Raw genomic sequence first — 15,837 nt, 5'->3', positions numbered from 1 at the left:
TCCCCTATTGGACAATTGCATTGAAAGGTTAATGTGATGCCTATCGCACACAATTAGTCATGGAAGTTAAAGAAATCTTTTCCACACCAATCAATGATGAAAATTATAAAGATTATTCTCTTATACATGTATTCTCACAAAAAATAAAATATCAATGTGATTTTTATCATGTGACCCCTATTGCACTTACTAGTATAGTTGCAAAAGTCGAGTTCATTATTATCATGGACATGCGGTAGGATATATCTTGAAACCCACCCTATGCTCATGAACCTAAGGCTTGGAGACCTAGATTGCAATGCACTAGAACCCAATGCCTTTATTTTTGTTGGATGTACTTGTTCTTTGCTTTGTCATCTTCTTCCTTCTATTTTTCTTATTCAAGAGTACTACTTATAAGCACTTGTAACACACAAGACAAAAATGTGTAGGATATGTTGTGCACATATGCAATCAAAAATCTAATATGGATAGCACATATCTCAATGCAAAAGTGCTTACTTTGCTCAGCTTTTGAGCTTCTCTGACGATTTTGCTATTCACAAGTGACAAAAGACGTGCATGAAAGTTTGCAGTACATTTCTAGCTGTGAAAAGGAGTAATCACAATCTTTGGTATTGAAAAATATGGCTCGCATGATTACTAATTCATTGATAGTAGCATCTTCATGTAATTAAACGAGGAAAAGGCATTGTGCGATGAGGATTCAAAAGTTCATGAGATAGGCAACATATACACATGAAAGGGGTGTTGTTGTTGCATTCATGTATGTATAAAGGGGCAAGTTGCATAACAAAAATAAATTTAAAGGACTCTTGTACAATTAGGTAATTTATGACGCAAGCAATGTAGAGCTTTATGAAGCTCACCTTTCCAATATTAGAACAAAGACAGAATGTAATGGACCCCTACTCAGCTTTGAAGTCAACACATATAAAAGGTAATGTAGGTTGTAAAAGGGATGGAGGACCAATGTTGAACACTTTTGAGTTCCCAAACAAAATAAAAGTAAAAAACAACAAAAAAATTTAAGATTCCATAGAGCAACTTGGCTAAAAGAAATAGTTTCACATGCAGATGTCACATAATCATCACAAACAAGCATTGATAGAGATGTTCTCCTTAGATATGATAAAGTACTATGCATCAAATTTTATGCACACTCTTGATATTAATTCCTTCACACATATTTACACCACATTTTTTGTCTGGTTGTTCAATTGCATGCTACTTTGTGGATGCACCTATGAGTCAAACTCAATGCTTTCTCTCGAAATACGTTTGATCCCCATAGCTTTGTTTATGTTCTTAGGGTGCTCAACTAGTGAGCAGCACTGGAAATACTTTTAACATTGTGTTTAAAGCTGTAGGTTAGAATTGAACATGCTATAGCGATAAGTTAGGATTGAACTTGAATAAATGTCACAAGCTTCAATAACCTTGCCAATTGAGCTACAAGCTCTCATTTGCAAATGAGAGTAACTGTGCACACACGGGGACATGCATATCACACACAATCTCACTTCTTTGTCTTCAAATCAACCATTCCACTTTACCAAGAAACAATCAACTTGGATGTTACAATATCATAATTAGGCGATTTGTGTACATTTTTACAAGAATTTGTTGATAGCATAATATGTCAAATTCCCAAGCTCAAGTTGAGGCATATCATGCAAGGCTCCTTTCATTTATAGCACAATTGAAGCTACCTTTCTTTCCTTGTGACTCTCTAAGTCACATCAATGATTACCACACACATTCAACACACAAATCTTGCCTACACATAACATTTTAACATGCCCTTAGGTTCCTTGCTAGCTCTTTCTTCCGCAGTACCTTCTATTGCCTTGTATCCTTGAGTATAGGAACTCACATACACATTTTCATAACCGTAGTTTTCCTAACTCCCACACTTTGTACCTTGTATAATCAAATTGTACCTTGTACAATCAAATTGTATGCATTCATAGTTTGTTATTTCATGTCCATGAGCTTCTAGGTCAACTTATATCATGCTCTTTAATGTGTGAAATAGTGTGCATTTGGAAGGTCTAAAACAAAACGTGTGTTGAGGTTATGCATTTTATCACTCCATTAGAAAACTTTACAATCATATACAAAATGGATCCTTTTACATTTTCATAAATAATTAAATGATTTATAAGTAGTGCAAGCAAATACAATGTTAGAATATGTGGATTTTTATAGTTTCTAAAAGCAATCGACATCAATAGCACACAAATAACACTTATGACCTCTCATTTTTTAATTTCAAATTTACACATTGTACCTCAAAGCAATATATAAAATAAATAACTTTACATACAAAAACAAGTATTGTAAAGTATAATGTCACATGCTTTCCCAAAGAGCCACAACATGGTTTTTAAATAGTGGAATCTTATCAAGTAGATCAATAGAATACATGAAGAAAATGAAAGAGATCAAATCTTAAGATTCTTTAAAGGACGGGAGATTGGTAAAATTCCTACTGATGACGATGTTGAAGACGTATTATGAAGCTTTATGTGAGGCATTCTCATCTTCATGATTGCAAAAATAGCCACAAGTTCTTAATGAGGAACTTTTGGGGATAAGGAAAAGCTAAAGTGACATCCATTTCATTTTTCAATCTAATAGGATTAACAAGGAAGACTGGTCAAAAATGCCCATGACATAAAGTTGCTTATCGAAGCACAATTAGGCCTTCCTTGCTTTTGGAGACTCGACACATGTGATTATACCTTTAGGTCTTTTTTGAGGTCACATAAGTCAACCATGGAAAATTTCACATTTGCATGCTCAACTAGAAAGCTCTCAAGTAAGAATGAGAAAGGAAATCATGAACTACATTGTCGCGATTAAACAAATTGATGATTACATTTGTCTAAAATCAACAATAAAAGCGGAGAATGGTGCTCTATCAAAACCAAGAAGTAGAGCTTTGCAAAGTGTAGCTATGAGCTTAGACTTTCTATAGCATGTTAATCTTACAAAAGGTTATTAGGATTATTAACTCAAGCTAAACAAGCTTGCTCTAATTGTTATTACACTAACAATAGAGATCACTTCAAAGAAATTCCTTTTTTAATGACAAAAGCAACCCTTCCAATACAAGTAGTTCTTCGAAGGAAATGGATCGCATGTTCGGGAGGACAAGCCTAACCTTTCCAACACAATGTTTCTTAGGACAACCTTTGTACTTAGGTGCATGGTAAAAAGTGAGACAATGTTAGGGGTGATGTTGCGATATGAGTAGAGGCATGTGGCAAAGTTTGCTTCCTTACTAGGCAAGTGGTTCCCATACGAGTGTGATACACAGTTACCAAATTAAAGTGTGATTGATGACATTTGAGGCTAACACATCAACATGTTCTCCCTTAACATAGAAGTACCAAATGTTTTTGGGACCTAAGTGTTTGAACTCATTGAAAAGAATGAAACATTCAAAACTACTACGACATCCACTTTTGCTCCTTACTTCCCCATCTCTTCCTTGCTCCCTCTCTTTGCACGACATTACTTTTACTTTAGGCACTTCTTTATGGATTTCAAGAAGTAAAGGAAGGTCAAAGTTGAAAGTAACATGAAGAGAATTTTGAACTATTTATATTGTCTACTCTTGGTTATAAGTAATAACTACATTTTATGATTAGAGGATTTTCTATTTTTTAATTACCATTTTATTTCTTAACTTACTTTATCCTATTGCAGTGAGCATCATGAGCACCACAAAAATCGATTGGTTTCTAGAAATGGACAGATTCATTATGTGAATACCATGAGTCTCTCGGTATACTCAATTGGACAAGCCCTTTTGGGTTGTGCAACCATAAGTTGCATACGATATTAAACCATGTTTTTGATGGTACAATGGGGGCCTTTTACATTTGTTTGTCATTCATGAACCTCAAAGTGATTCATGATGCGAATACCATGAGTCTATTAGTATACTCAATTAGATGAGAACACCTCAAAGTCCTTTTGGGTTGTGCAAGCATATGCTACATATGATATTAGACTGTGCTGATGGTATAGTGGGGGCCTTTTAGGTTTGTTTGTCATTCACAAACCTCTGAACTGTCCTCGTTAATCACTATCTAGAATGATTCTCAAGTTGCCTTGGAGTAGCCAAATAATCAGTAGAAGCTCCCCAAACTATGTCTAATGCATGCCTTAAGCCCATATGCATGTTTATGGGTCAAAAGTAAGAGCCATTGTCCATGGAATTTGTGGGATGTTAAAATGTTTTAATCAATTGAATTATCTGGGAAACCATGATTCATTGGAGGAAAATGCAAAGGATGCTAGTTCATGTTGACATGCATGAACTAACCCAAATATTTTTAGAGATTTGGAGGGGTGACAACAAAATAGAATTTGAACCTTCTTTAGTAAGATTCATGCTTTTGATCTTGCTAATGTCATCACAATGTTTGACCATTAACATCCTAATCGCACATGTGTTTTGCAAACATTACAAGTTAGATTTGTAGCCTATAGGTCACACATAAAATTTCAAGCTGAGCTAAGAAGAAAGCCACAATTACTTCATCAAAGTTCATTTATAAGAAAGCCACATCTACATCAAGTGATGAATGAGCTTAGCTCTCCTACAATAGTGGTAGAACCCTCAATTCCAATGCCTATGGGGGCACAAAGGCACCAAAAGAAAGTGGAGTAGTCTGCAGCCCTACCCCCACCATCTCATGCAACGAGTCCCACTTTGAAGAGTCTATGGGATAGACTATAAACATTTTGAAATGGGCTCAAGTTTGCCTACTAATGTGGAAGCCTCATGTCCCATCTTGCCCTTTGTGTTGAGGCCATGTAAAGGGTGCTTCGTATTTGTTGTGCCTCTTTCTTTTTGTTGACATGGTGGCAAGCATGGAAAAGGAGGCCAATGTTCATAATTTTGCAGAAAAGAATAGGCGAAGCAGATATAGTTGATGCATCAACCTCTCCCACTCTTACACTGCATTGTGTATGAGTAAGCACCCTCCTTGTTATGTACAAAAGATCCAACCTTAGTCAATTTGAAGGCTAATAAAATGTGCCAAAAAAGGTGGACTTGTCAAGTTGACATTACATGAATCTTGGTTCAAATGTGCTATAATATCGTGTTGTTAGTGACCTTGCTATTGAATTATTGAATCTCGTTATATTTGGCTTTTGTTTCCAATTTGACATCATCTGTTCCTCTTTATGCAATGATGTGTGTAAACTTAGAAAGTATGTTAAGGGCATCTATCCCAAGTCTAAGTTCTAGAAGCTAACCCTTACCAGTGCTAACAATATTTAGGATAAATAGGCTAGTAGAGTTTTAGATTTTTCTAGCAAGAGAGAAGAATCACTAGAATACTTTGTTAGAGGAGGTGCTTGAAGATGTTGGCAAGGTGCACAAATAATCCATTTGCTTGTGACAAACATTTGTGTATTTTGAAACCACAAGCAATAAAGTAACAAGAGAGGGCCATTCTTAGATGTGAAAATATGTTGTAATATAAATATCACATATACACAATTTGAGTTAGTATTTCAGCCACCTGGCCAAGTTATCTAACTCACATTGACTAAAATGACCATCATTACATAGTCGACTCAGATACCAAAAGGTTTCAGACTTAAGATTTGCCCAGAAAACATTCTCTCCTATAAAAAACCTAGTTCACCCTTGCTTGCCAGATTTTGTGAGGAATTTAGAGCTGTAAAACATTGAATGCATGGTACTAAATTGCCTTAAAATTCACTGAGATACCTAGCAAAATATTTGTTCAAACACGTGTATAGCTCAAACATAAGTGCTCTAACACCAACCCTTGTCCCAATTCCCTTAAAATTCTTGAAATGTAGTGAAACATTTGTTCAAACACACATGTGTGGGTCAAGCAAAAGTGTTCCAACACCAACCCTTGTCTCAATCCCTTCAAACATGATATGGATTGACCTTGTCACTTTATTTGCTCTCTATTAAAACCCACAAGTGCTAAAGTAACAAGTGAGGGCCATTCTTGTAACATGGTGAAATTTTTGTTCAAATACTTTGTGTGGCTCAAGCAGAAGTGTTCTAACACTAGCCCTTGCCTCGATACCTTCAGGCATAATATAAATTGACCTTGTCACTTTATTGGCCCCTTTACCCTATAACATCATGTATGCTTTACCTTGTGGCAATGGCAATCTTGCATGAGAGTGTTCTAGTGGTGATCGCACTAGGTATTAGTACTTAGGCTTATAGTTGCAAGGTTGTGGGTTCAAGTCTCATTGGGTACATCATTTAGTTGGACTCGATTCACACAGTGTACACGTGAAAGTTCGAGCTTTTGCCCACGTGAACACTTGGTTGGTCCTCCTCTAGGGGTAGGGTCACTAAGGAGGAGGATCCTAGCTTTGGCTTGCAAGCTATTCTACTTGCACACAAGAATATGCTGGTGTAGTTGCTGCCTCCCCTTTCTTGGCTAATATTTAGAGGCAAGGTACCCTCCCTTAAGGGCATTTGGGAGTGTGTTTGATCTGTAAAAAAAAAGGTTGCATGGGAGTGTGACTTGTGCGTGAGGAGTTTTCATCCCTGTGTCTTTCTCGCGCGAGTAAAGCTCACTTGTGGTTGTGGGGGGTGTTCATGTGATTGGGTGGGGGGGGGGCTTGTTCACGATTTGGTGCCCAACCGAGCACTAGAATGGGGACACGAGCATTTAATGATCCTCGTATGTGGGGAGTGGGCAGCACCTGTGGTATAAATATTTTTGACGATAGTTCTAAAATATCAACAATTATATCTTAAAATATGCTAGAATGGGAGATATTACTTACTAGAGATGGAATATAACACATAATATAATTGTGCCCCGGGAGGGGGGAGAGAGAGAGAGAGAGAGCGAGAGCGAGAGGTGACATTGCGCACACAAAGAATTTGGTGGGGCTTAAAAACGCAGAGAGGAGAGAGAGACGAGAGAAGAGAAGAAGGAGCGTCGTCTTCCTTTCTCCCAACTTCCCTTTGGGTAATTTGGGGCAGAAGAGCAAGCCCCTCTCCCCCCCCCCCCCCCTCCCCACACACACACACACACACACGCACCCACCACAACCCCATAACACACAGATTTAGCGACACAACACAGAGAGAGAGAGAGAGAGAGAGAGAGAGAGGGAAGGAGCCATAGCCTATCCTTCTTTTGTCCCCATAGCCATATGGCTTTACGCCTGCCACCATCGTAGGCAGGCTTTCGTTCTTTCCCTCTCAGCTTTCATCAGTGCTTCTCAGCCTCCCATTACGCAAACACTCTCTCTCTCTCCTTCCTTTCTTTCCTTTTTTCTTTCTTATTTTAATTTGCTCTTGCCCAAGCTCTCTCTCTCTCTCTCTCTCTCTCTGTGCTTTGTCGCAATTTGAATACGTCTTCTCTTCAACCATTCTGGTTAATCTCGCCCGATTTCTGGACCTCATTGTCGGCATTCCCTCTGTTGTTACTATTTTCTTCTCCATTCTTTTCCTCAACCAACTGCTTACCGGAACCTCTTTTGTGAAGCTTCTCCCTCCTGTGTTAGATAGGAGAATCAAATACCTGCCATCCCCTTGTGTTGTATTTAAGCTGCCTGCACTCATCCAGCTTCTATCACGTCTGAACATTTCTCAGTCATTCTTGCATGCCTGAATCCCAGCATTGATTTCTCTCTACCACTAAAATATCTCATCCGTTTGCATCACATCCCTATTCATCACCAGTACAGCTTACCATTATCGTGTCGTGTACATGCGCATTTGTGACAGCGTTTCTAACCAGTTTCTTTCTGATGTACATTTTTTAGAGACATGATCTTTCTGCTCTTTTGCTCTTGAAGAAATAGTTTTCTTGCTTTTTAGCATTAATTTTTTTCCTCAGTGCCTGTAAAGAGGCCTAGATTGTTTTTCTCCCTCTGTATCTGTAAACGCAAAAATGCCTTCTGCTTTAGCGAATCATAGGTCTTCATCCGATCCAGTAGAGCCAACTTCAAAGCACATTGAATCCCATGTCCATGAGAATGGGGGCTTTGATGTTCCAGCTGTTAGACCGAGGCCAGTGCGCCTCAACAGCCAAAGATCTTGTGAAGAAAAGAGCTTAAGTGATGCCCTTGCAAATGGGTTGTCCTCTCGAGTTCGAAGCTCAGATATCTTGGATGGCATTTTGTCACCCCCCAGCAGCAGATCAGTTCTCAATACTCCTAGGTCAGCGCGCCATTCAGCCACCTCCGAGCCTCATCCCATGTTTGCCGATGCATGGGAGGCACTGCGGAGGTCCCTTGTCTTTTTCCGGGGAAGGCCGGTGGGGACAATTGCCGCACTGGACCCAACTGAGGATTCCCTCAACTATAATCAGGTGAGCTTCAGCATTTCCTGTGTCATTTATCTGTGAGCTATAGTTTTATGTATAATTTTTCTGTGATGTTGTGACTCCTGATGTGTTAGAGACAATTTCGTGCTGTTGAGTTTTATGAATGGCATTGCTTAGGTGTGCGGCTGATTTTAGGGGTTCTGGAGACTGTGATCATATTTTGTTTTGTTTCTAAGCTTAGCGTTTGATGGATGTTAGATAAAATTGCTAACTCAGTGGGGTTTAACTGACAAGAGTGGTTATGCCGAGTTGCAACTACTCTCAATCTGCACAGTTAATTATCCGAGCATTCACACAGTGCCTCAGTAGCCACAGCACTGGTCCACATGTGGTTCTTACCTTTTGAGTATGCGCTTTGCTAATGGAAGTGACATATGGTAGTAATGATTGTACCCCTAGTAGGATGTTTTATAACTCTAGTTAGCAAACAATGCACTCAAAGTTAATCAATCTACATTGCATTCATGGATGACCGACAAAATCTATGATGCTTTGTAGAAATGGAACTATTGACAGGTCACGAAACCTATTAACATGTGCCCGTTTTGCCATTGAATACTGATTGGATAGAGCGCTTACCAAAATGAAAACTAAATGCATTCTATTCACTCATTGTTTCAACACCTATTTGTGGATGATGGACAAAAATTTATGATGCTTTGTAGAAGTAAAATTATTGACAGAAGCTATCAAAAGTACCCTTCTGGCACAGTGTTGAACAACGAAATGATAGAATGCTTTTTGGAATGCATGTTTTTCATGATTTCAAGCTTTGATTGTATTTGTGGCAAGATATAGCATTGGAATGTTGTCACAGAATATGGTTGTTCCACAAATTTCAATAGTTGCAATGCTCAGATGTGATTATGATAATGAGCAATAGTATGGTTATGGTAATAATTGCATAGTTATGCACCTTTAGGTGATGTGACTGGAATTTTGATTTGATTTCATCAGGTGTTTGTTCGGGATTTTTTCCCTAGTGCATTGGCATTCCTTATGAATGGAGAACCTGAGATTGTCAAGAATTTTTTGATCAAAACCCTCCGACTTCAGGCCTTGACCAAACAGATTGATAACTTCACTCTAGGGGCAGGTGTTATGCCAGCTAGCTTCAAAGTCCTTCATAATGCTGACCGCAATTCTGATACCATGATTGCTGATTTTGGAGAAAGTGCCATTGGGCGAGTTGCACCAGTTGACTCAGGGTTTTGGTGGATCATTCTCCTCCGTGCTTACACTAGGTCTACTGGTGACCACACTCTTGCAGATATGCCAGACTTTCAGCGTGGGATGCGCTTGATATTAAGCTTGTGTCTTGCAGAAGGATTCGACACATTCCCTACCTTACTTTGTGCAGATGGATGCTGCATGATTGATCGAAGGATGGTAAGCACCCTGCTTTTATTGCTGCCAGAAGTTTACAAAGAAAACAGCTCGTTTTTAATTCAAGTAATGAGAGCATAAAGGAGGTTTCTTTGGTTGAATTATATTTCTCGAATGTAAGTTTGACCATAAGTTTCTCATATAGGTTATATGCTCTTTACACAGGGTATCTATGGTTATCCAGTTGAGATACAAACCCTATTTTTTTTGGCTCTTCGGTGTGCCAGGGTTCTCCTCAAACCTGAGGGAGGCGGCAAGGAGTTTATAGAGCGGATAGACAAGCGTTTGCATGCCCTGAGTTTTCACATGCGAGAATATTTCTGGCTCGATTTTGAGCAATTGAACAACATATACAGATACAAGACAGAGGAGTACTCACACACTGCTGTGAACAAGTTTAATGTCATTCCTGACTCTATTCCAGATTGGGTTTTTGACTTCATGCCCATGAAGGGTGGTTATTTTATTGGCAATGTTAGTCCAGCACGCATGGATTTCCGTTGGTTCTGTGTTGGGAATTGTGTGGCTATATTGTCATCTTTGGCAACACCAGAGCAAGAGGCTGCAATCATGGACCTTTTTGAAGAACGCTGGGAGGACCTTGTTGGAGAGATGCCTCTTAAAGTGGCTTTTCCTGCTTTAGAAAATCATGAATGGAGAATTGTTACTGGTTGTGATCCAAAAAATACGAGATGGAGTTATCACAATGGAGGGTCTTGGCCAGGTGAGATACTGAACTTAAAATAAGCAAGTTAAGTTGACAGGTTCATAATATTCTTGTTTTGACTTCCTGGAACGTTTATAATATTCTTGTTAGCTGCTGAAAATCAGCTGCATGAAACCTTAGTAGGTGATTAAGGTTCAGTACTGGCATGTGCATGCCTGGTCCAATGTCAGATTCAGCAACCTGTACTCTTTGCCTGCTTGCCATGAAATCTGCATGTTCTACTTAATTCCAGGCATTGAGGCTGCATGTAAAAAACCTTGTGTATCACCAAAACTCCTATTACGTCTTTGTAATAGTGAGGCACCCATCAAAGAGTTCTCGTTGAAAACTTCCAACATGTAAAACATGCTGGTATGTGCAATTGGAGTGTCATTTAGATTTCAGTAGAATGCTTTTTGTTCCTCTCTTGGTCTTGCCTCTCCTACTCTGAGTTCACTAACTTGTGTGCTAGCAATTGAAATGCTTGCTTATTACCTAGTGCATCTTGACCTTGGCTCTTGTCTATTTACATGCTATTGGTCATCCTTATATTGTTGCTTGTGCAGCATGGCTTGTAAGTAGGCTTTTGGTGTCATAGACCATCTTGATTCTTCCTGTTTTGTAGTGGTTAAATTGGATACGTGCTGGCTGTGTAGATTTGAGAGCGAGAAGACGGTCCATTGCCCGTCTAGAGCTTGTGGTCATTATACTTTGGATTTCTGTATTGTGCTAGATGGCTCAAGTACTATTGCGCTAGATGGGGCTATTTCTATGGATACATAGATCCCACTGTTCCAGACGGCTGTGATAGGTAAGGAGGGTTCAGCTGTCATTAGGGCCTCTGCAAAACTGGTGTCTCTTATCTCATGTGAGAGTGAAGACTTGCTTCATATCATTGTTGATAGCATCATGAGTAAACTCCTTAGCCTGCTGCCACTCCTGACTTTCAAGCCTTAGTGCTCGAAAACCGGGTCAATACGTAAGTCACTTCACATGGGCTCCTAGAAGTCGGTGTGGAAGTATTGTGTGTTGAGGAGAGGTAACAGTAAATTATTTTGGTCTGCCTGGTGTGGCACGGATGCTGCTGCTATGATCCACATGTGAAGAATATGGGATGATTCTGCCTCAACCCTTCCCCCAAAACCCACAAAAGAAAAGAGCTAGGAACCTTGGCTGAAAATTATCAGAGATTTAAAAAAAACCCTGTTTTGTCATTGAACACATTGCCTGTTGCCGAGATGCTGCTCTAGCGGTTGTGTGACCTTAATGTTACATATCAGTCTCTCTACAGTGGCCTTTTGTTGCATCTCTACCAATGCCTTGATAGTATGTCTGTTTTGAGTGGTCAGCTCATGCTTGTGCCATTTGATCTTGTGACTACCGAGTTTGCTAGTTAGTTGTGGTTGCACCAGTAGCTTTACCTTGATCACAGCCCCAACAGCCAGCTTATTAACGAGTTGCACAATTCTTCAGCAGCCCTAACCCTTGTATGAGCTTGGTCAGCTGCTTTTTGCTGCACGCAATGCACTTTTAACCACAACTCCAGATGGTATAAGAGCAATTTGCTTTTTGAATGTACATCTGATGCTTGCCACATATGGCCTGCACGGACATGAAAGCTCCCAGCCCTCCTTTGCTTTAAGTATAGCAGTCCCGAACAAAGTGCAATCAGTGCACATACGGTACTTGCCTAGTGCTCTGAAGAAGTGTACTTTAAAATTGGAAAATAAGATGTATAACCACTCGTGATCCAGAGGATTTGCTTATCCACTCATGGAGTACATGACTAGATCATTCAATTGCTGGTGCTTATCATGAAACAAAGGCAACTTCTTTCAGTGGGAAACTTGGCTTTGCTATTCTCTTTCAGCAGCTCTGCTATAGGTCCTGTTCCAGCTTTGCCAGAAAGCTCTCTTTCTGCACTGCCTGCAGGATGGCCTCAGCTTGAGAATGTTACTGCAGGGCTGCATTGTCAAGGGTATATCCTCTGGTTGCAATAGCAAATAAAAACGTCCATATACAATGAGAGAATGGAAGGATCTTGAAACCAAAGCTTTGATGCCACGTTGGAGCTCAAGCTTCACAATGAATATTGTTAGAGAGATTGACAGATGAACGTTGGACAAACCAACCTATTTGAAGTAATTATTGCTGCAGAGCAAAGAGAAGCTTCAAACAAACATCAAACAAGGTGAGTTCTGTAAGTGTAAAAAAGTCTTGCATTATGTAACCCCTTCAAGCCTTTGACTCAAGTCTACTAGGCCTCTTGAGTTAGGCTCAAATGTTTCAGTATTTGCGTCAAGGACATTCCTAGAACCTCTTAATCTGTTATTTTTAATCATTCACTTTCGGCCGGTACACTTCTGTTGTGTCTAAGGTACAGTGAGACAACAAAAACTCTAAACATGATGTTCGACACATCATACTAGTTGGACTTAAACAACAGAAGGGGACGTTTGGCAGTAACAAACAGTAGGATGCAACACAGGTGCTATAAGTCTAGTCAGCCCTCTAAAATGAGGGTTAGAAGTGATGTATTGTAATCCCTTCATCCATGTATCAAACATTAGCCTACACAGTAGTTACTGCTGCATTGAGTTTGAAAGTTCAGTACTAACATCTCTAGTATCCTGTTACTCTTTTAAGTTTTATCCATTTTCACTCCCATGTAGTTCCTAAGGTGCATTTAACCTTGATTATTACAGCAGACCCTTACTGAATACCCATGTGTTTTAGTTGATTAACTTTGAACAGGTGTGTGATATAAGATCCGCCTCTTGTACTGGGTTATGAGTGCATTGTTTGTGGCAACCCTTGGTGGTGCAAAAATATTTGGTCAGAAAACAGTTCATTCATCTCTTACCTGCTACTTTATATGTCTCTTTCACACAGGATCTGCTCAATGGATTAAAATCCGAAGTGATTCTTTTCTGCCAATAAGTTTTTCATGTACCTTCAAAGAGACTCAAAGAGAGTCTTCAAACTTGAGATTCTCATGATATTATGGATAAAGTTTTAGTGGTCAGATTTGTCTTGGTGTGCTGAAATGTTTGGTGATTGTCTGAATTATCCATTGTTGTGTATTGTTGCAGTTCTGCTTTGGCTGTTTACAGCAGCCTGTATCAAGACAGGAAGACCACAAATGGCCAGAAAGGCAATTGAGCTTGCTGAACAGAGGCTGTCCAAAGATCATTGGCCCGAGTATTATGATGGCAAGCTAGGGCGTTACATAGGAAAGCAAGCTAGGAAGTTGCAGACATGGTCAGTTGCCGGATATCTTGTTGCAAAGATGATGCTTGAAGATCCATCTCATCTGGGTATGATTGCTCTGGAAGAGGACAAAAAAATGAAACCCACTCTCACTCGCTCTGCATCATTCTAATGGAGCATGCTGGGCATTGTTGCAACACAGGAATCAGAAGTTTGATGCACGAATCACAAGGATTCTCTGACCTTTCTTACCTCTTTGTTTTTTGTAGTTTACTGACTTTCTGCTCCAGTAGTAATATCTTCCACAGAGGCATTTGCTCTCTGCCACTAATCCTCTGGGATTCTGCCAGAAAGTTGGCATGTAGAATCGTTCTATGCTTAGATTTTATACTTTCAGTGCCATTGGCTTGTCTATGTATAGTGTGCATCTGTTTCCATCTCTTACTATTTTTGCATAAAGAGAATAACACGTCACAGTGGATGTGAAGTAATATCAAAAGTTTGTCATGGGAGCTGCTGTTTTCAGTTTGCTTGATTTGGTTTCTAGGTGAGCAAGTTTACACTTAATTTTATTGGGTGTAGTCAATCATCCAAGTTGCCACTGGTTCAAGTATCTGTATTTTTGAGGTGGTAGCTTTGACTTGCGTTATATTTACTTTTGTAAGAATGAAGCCAATCACCTGTATGGGCTGGTGTTTCTATGGTTTGGAGGGGATGGAATGCTCATTGTTCTGTACTATGATCTCCAGTGTTGTCAATTATTGTCAGACCTACCAGTTTAACCCTAGCCTTGTAGGTGCCTCAATATCTCTATCTGTTGGAGAATGCCTGAGGTTTCGAATCTGGTTTTCAAAACATGAAATATCAGAAGGTACAACTGGAAATTTGTCAGAATTCCGATTTAACTAGTGCTTGTTAGCCAATGGCTGCATGCTTCTCAAGAAGTTAGATTTTACCGTGATTTCAATTCTTTTTAATTGTTCCGATCTCTATCCAAGTCTTGGTCCAGACTGGTGGTACTTGAGAAATGCATTCTTTTTCAAAAAACTAGTTCAAGTTTCTCTAAAACTTGTGCTTACACGCATGTGACAGGCTAGTGTACAACTAATTTTGACCAGCGTCGTGTGGCACATTTGCCTTGGTTCATTATCCTTTGTGTTTCAAGCAAGTAATATAGCCCCAAAAACTGAATCAATATGTTACCAAATATGTTGGTTTGAGTTTTGACTGAGCTTTTGTTGCAATTCCTGGTGGCTTTATAACAATTGTAATGGCGGCCGATACAATTGGCTACAAAAGACCTGCAATCCATCATATAATACTTGCAAAAGATATGGTTTTGGGGGCACTTTTAAGGACGACTGTAGCACTTTCCAGCAGTCAATGTCTCTGATGGCTAATCATTTCCCAAGATTTGATCTGTACAATGCAAAATTGAATTTGTACTTGAAAAGTAAATGATACAAATTTGCTACTGGCATACTCATTTTGATGTATGACTAAAGGTAGTCTCAGAAGATAAGAAAGCAGATACCAAAGTTGTAAAGGCTGTTGCTAAGCCTTTTAATCATTCATGCAACTTGTACACTGACATGTAGCCACTAGAACAGAAGCATGCCAGCCTTTAGAACTTATATACTATTGTCTCTAGTCACTAGCCATGCTTGTGTATATAGATTATCAGATTAGGAAGTGAAATATCTTCTATCTATTCTATCTGTTATATATTATTTAGAGCTTTGCCTTGGGAATCCCGAACTAATAAGAAGGCTTCCAAGCCTACGCGACACAATGAGAAGTTTAATATTCAAGAAATAGAGGGTTGTTTTTGAAGTGTGAGGGGTATATATTTATTTTTTATCATCCCACATTCTTAAGCATGTTCTTGAGCGTGCACACACACAGACACACACACATTCTATTTTTTAATTGAACATGGGATATGATTGTGGAAAGGGAAAAGGTGAGTCTTTTAAAAGTTGTATGGGGCTCTCTCTTTCTTTTTTCTAAAGAGATGAAATTTTTAAAAAGTAGACGTATGAAATAATATGATATTTTAAATAGATGTATTTGAATGGTTGAGCATGTGCATGCAATGTGTACATACTCTTAAAAATATTTGAATATATTTATGGAATGTATACATATTCTAAAGCCATACATAAATGC

General features: G+C 39.1%; 1 protein-coding gene across 1 annotated transcript; it reads left to right on the top strand.

Annotated features, from left to right (window-relative positions):
- Window positions 1–7,049: 7,049 nt before the first annotated feature.
- On the top strand, window positions 7,050–14,084 carry LOC148017573 (putative alkaline/neutral invertase F). Its single transcript, XM_087663445.1, has 4 exons — window positions 7,050–8,351; window positions 9,324–9,755; window positions 9,918–10,476; window positions 13,551–14,084. Exons 1-4 carry the CDS (start codon window positions 7,932–7,934, stop codon window positions 13,838–13,840), a joined length of 1,701 nt encoding a protein of 566 aa, XP_087519571.1. The 5' UTR covers window positions 7,050–7,931; the 3' UTR covers window positions 13,841–14,084.
- Window positions 14,085–15,837: the final 1,753 nt, after the last annotated feature.

This window comes from Lygodium microphyllum, chromosome 22 (genome assembly GCF_053477565.2).
Source record: "Lygodium microphyllum isolate KBCC chromosome 22, Lygodium_microphyllum_v1.1.10, whole genome shotgun sequence".
Taxonomy (NCBI): domain Eukaryota; kingdom Viridiplantae; phylum Streptophyta; class Polypodiopsida; order Schizaeales; family Lygodiaceae; genus Lygodium; species Lygodium microphyllum.
Note: the sequence above shows the minus strand (reverse complement) of the source record. Positions and strands in the feature narration are given on the sequence as shown.

What these genes read in the sequence shown, in the direction of transcription:
- LOC148017573 (XM_087663445.1), top strand. Translation starts at nt 7,932, where the DNA reads ATGCCTTCTGCTTTAGCGAATCATAGGTCTTCATCCGATCCAGTAGAG. An exon ending in ATTCCCTCAACTATAATCAG is followed by an intron (nt 8,352 to 9,323) that starts GTGAGCTTCAGC and finishes TGATTTCATCAG; the next exon opens with GTGTTTGTTCGGGATTTTTT. An exon ending in GCATGATTGATCGAAGGATG is followed by an intron (nt 9,756 to 9,917) that starts GTAAGCACCCTG and finishes CTCTTTACACAG; the next exon opens with GGTATCTATGGTTATCCAGT.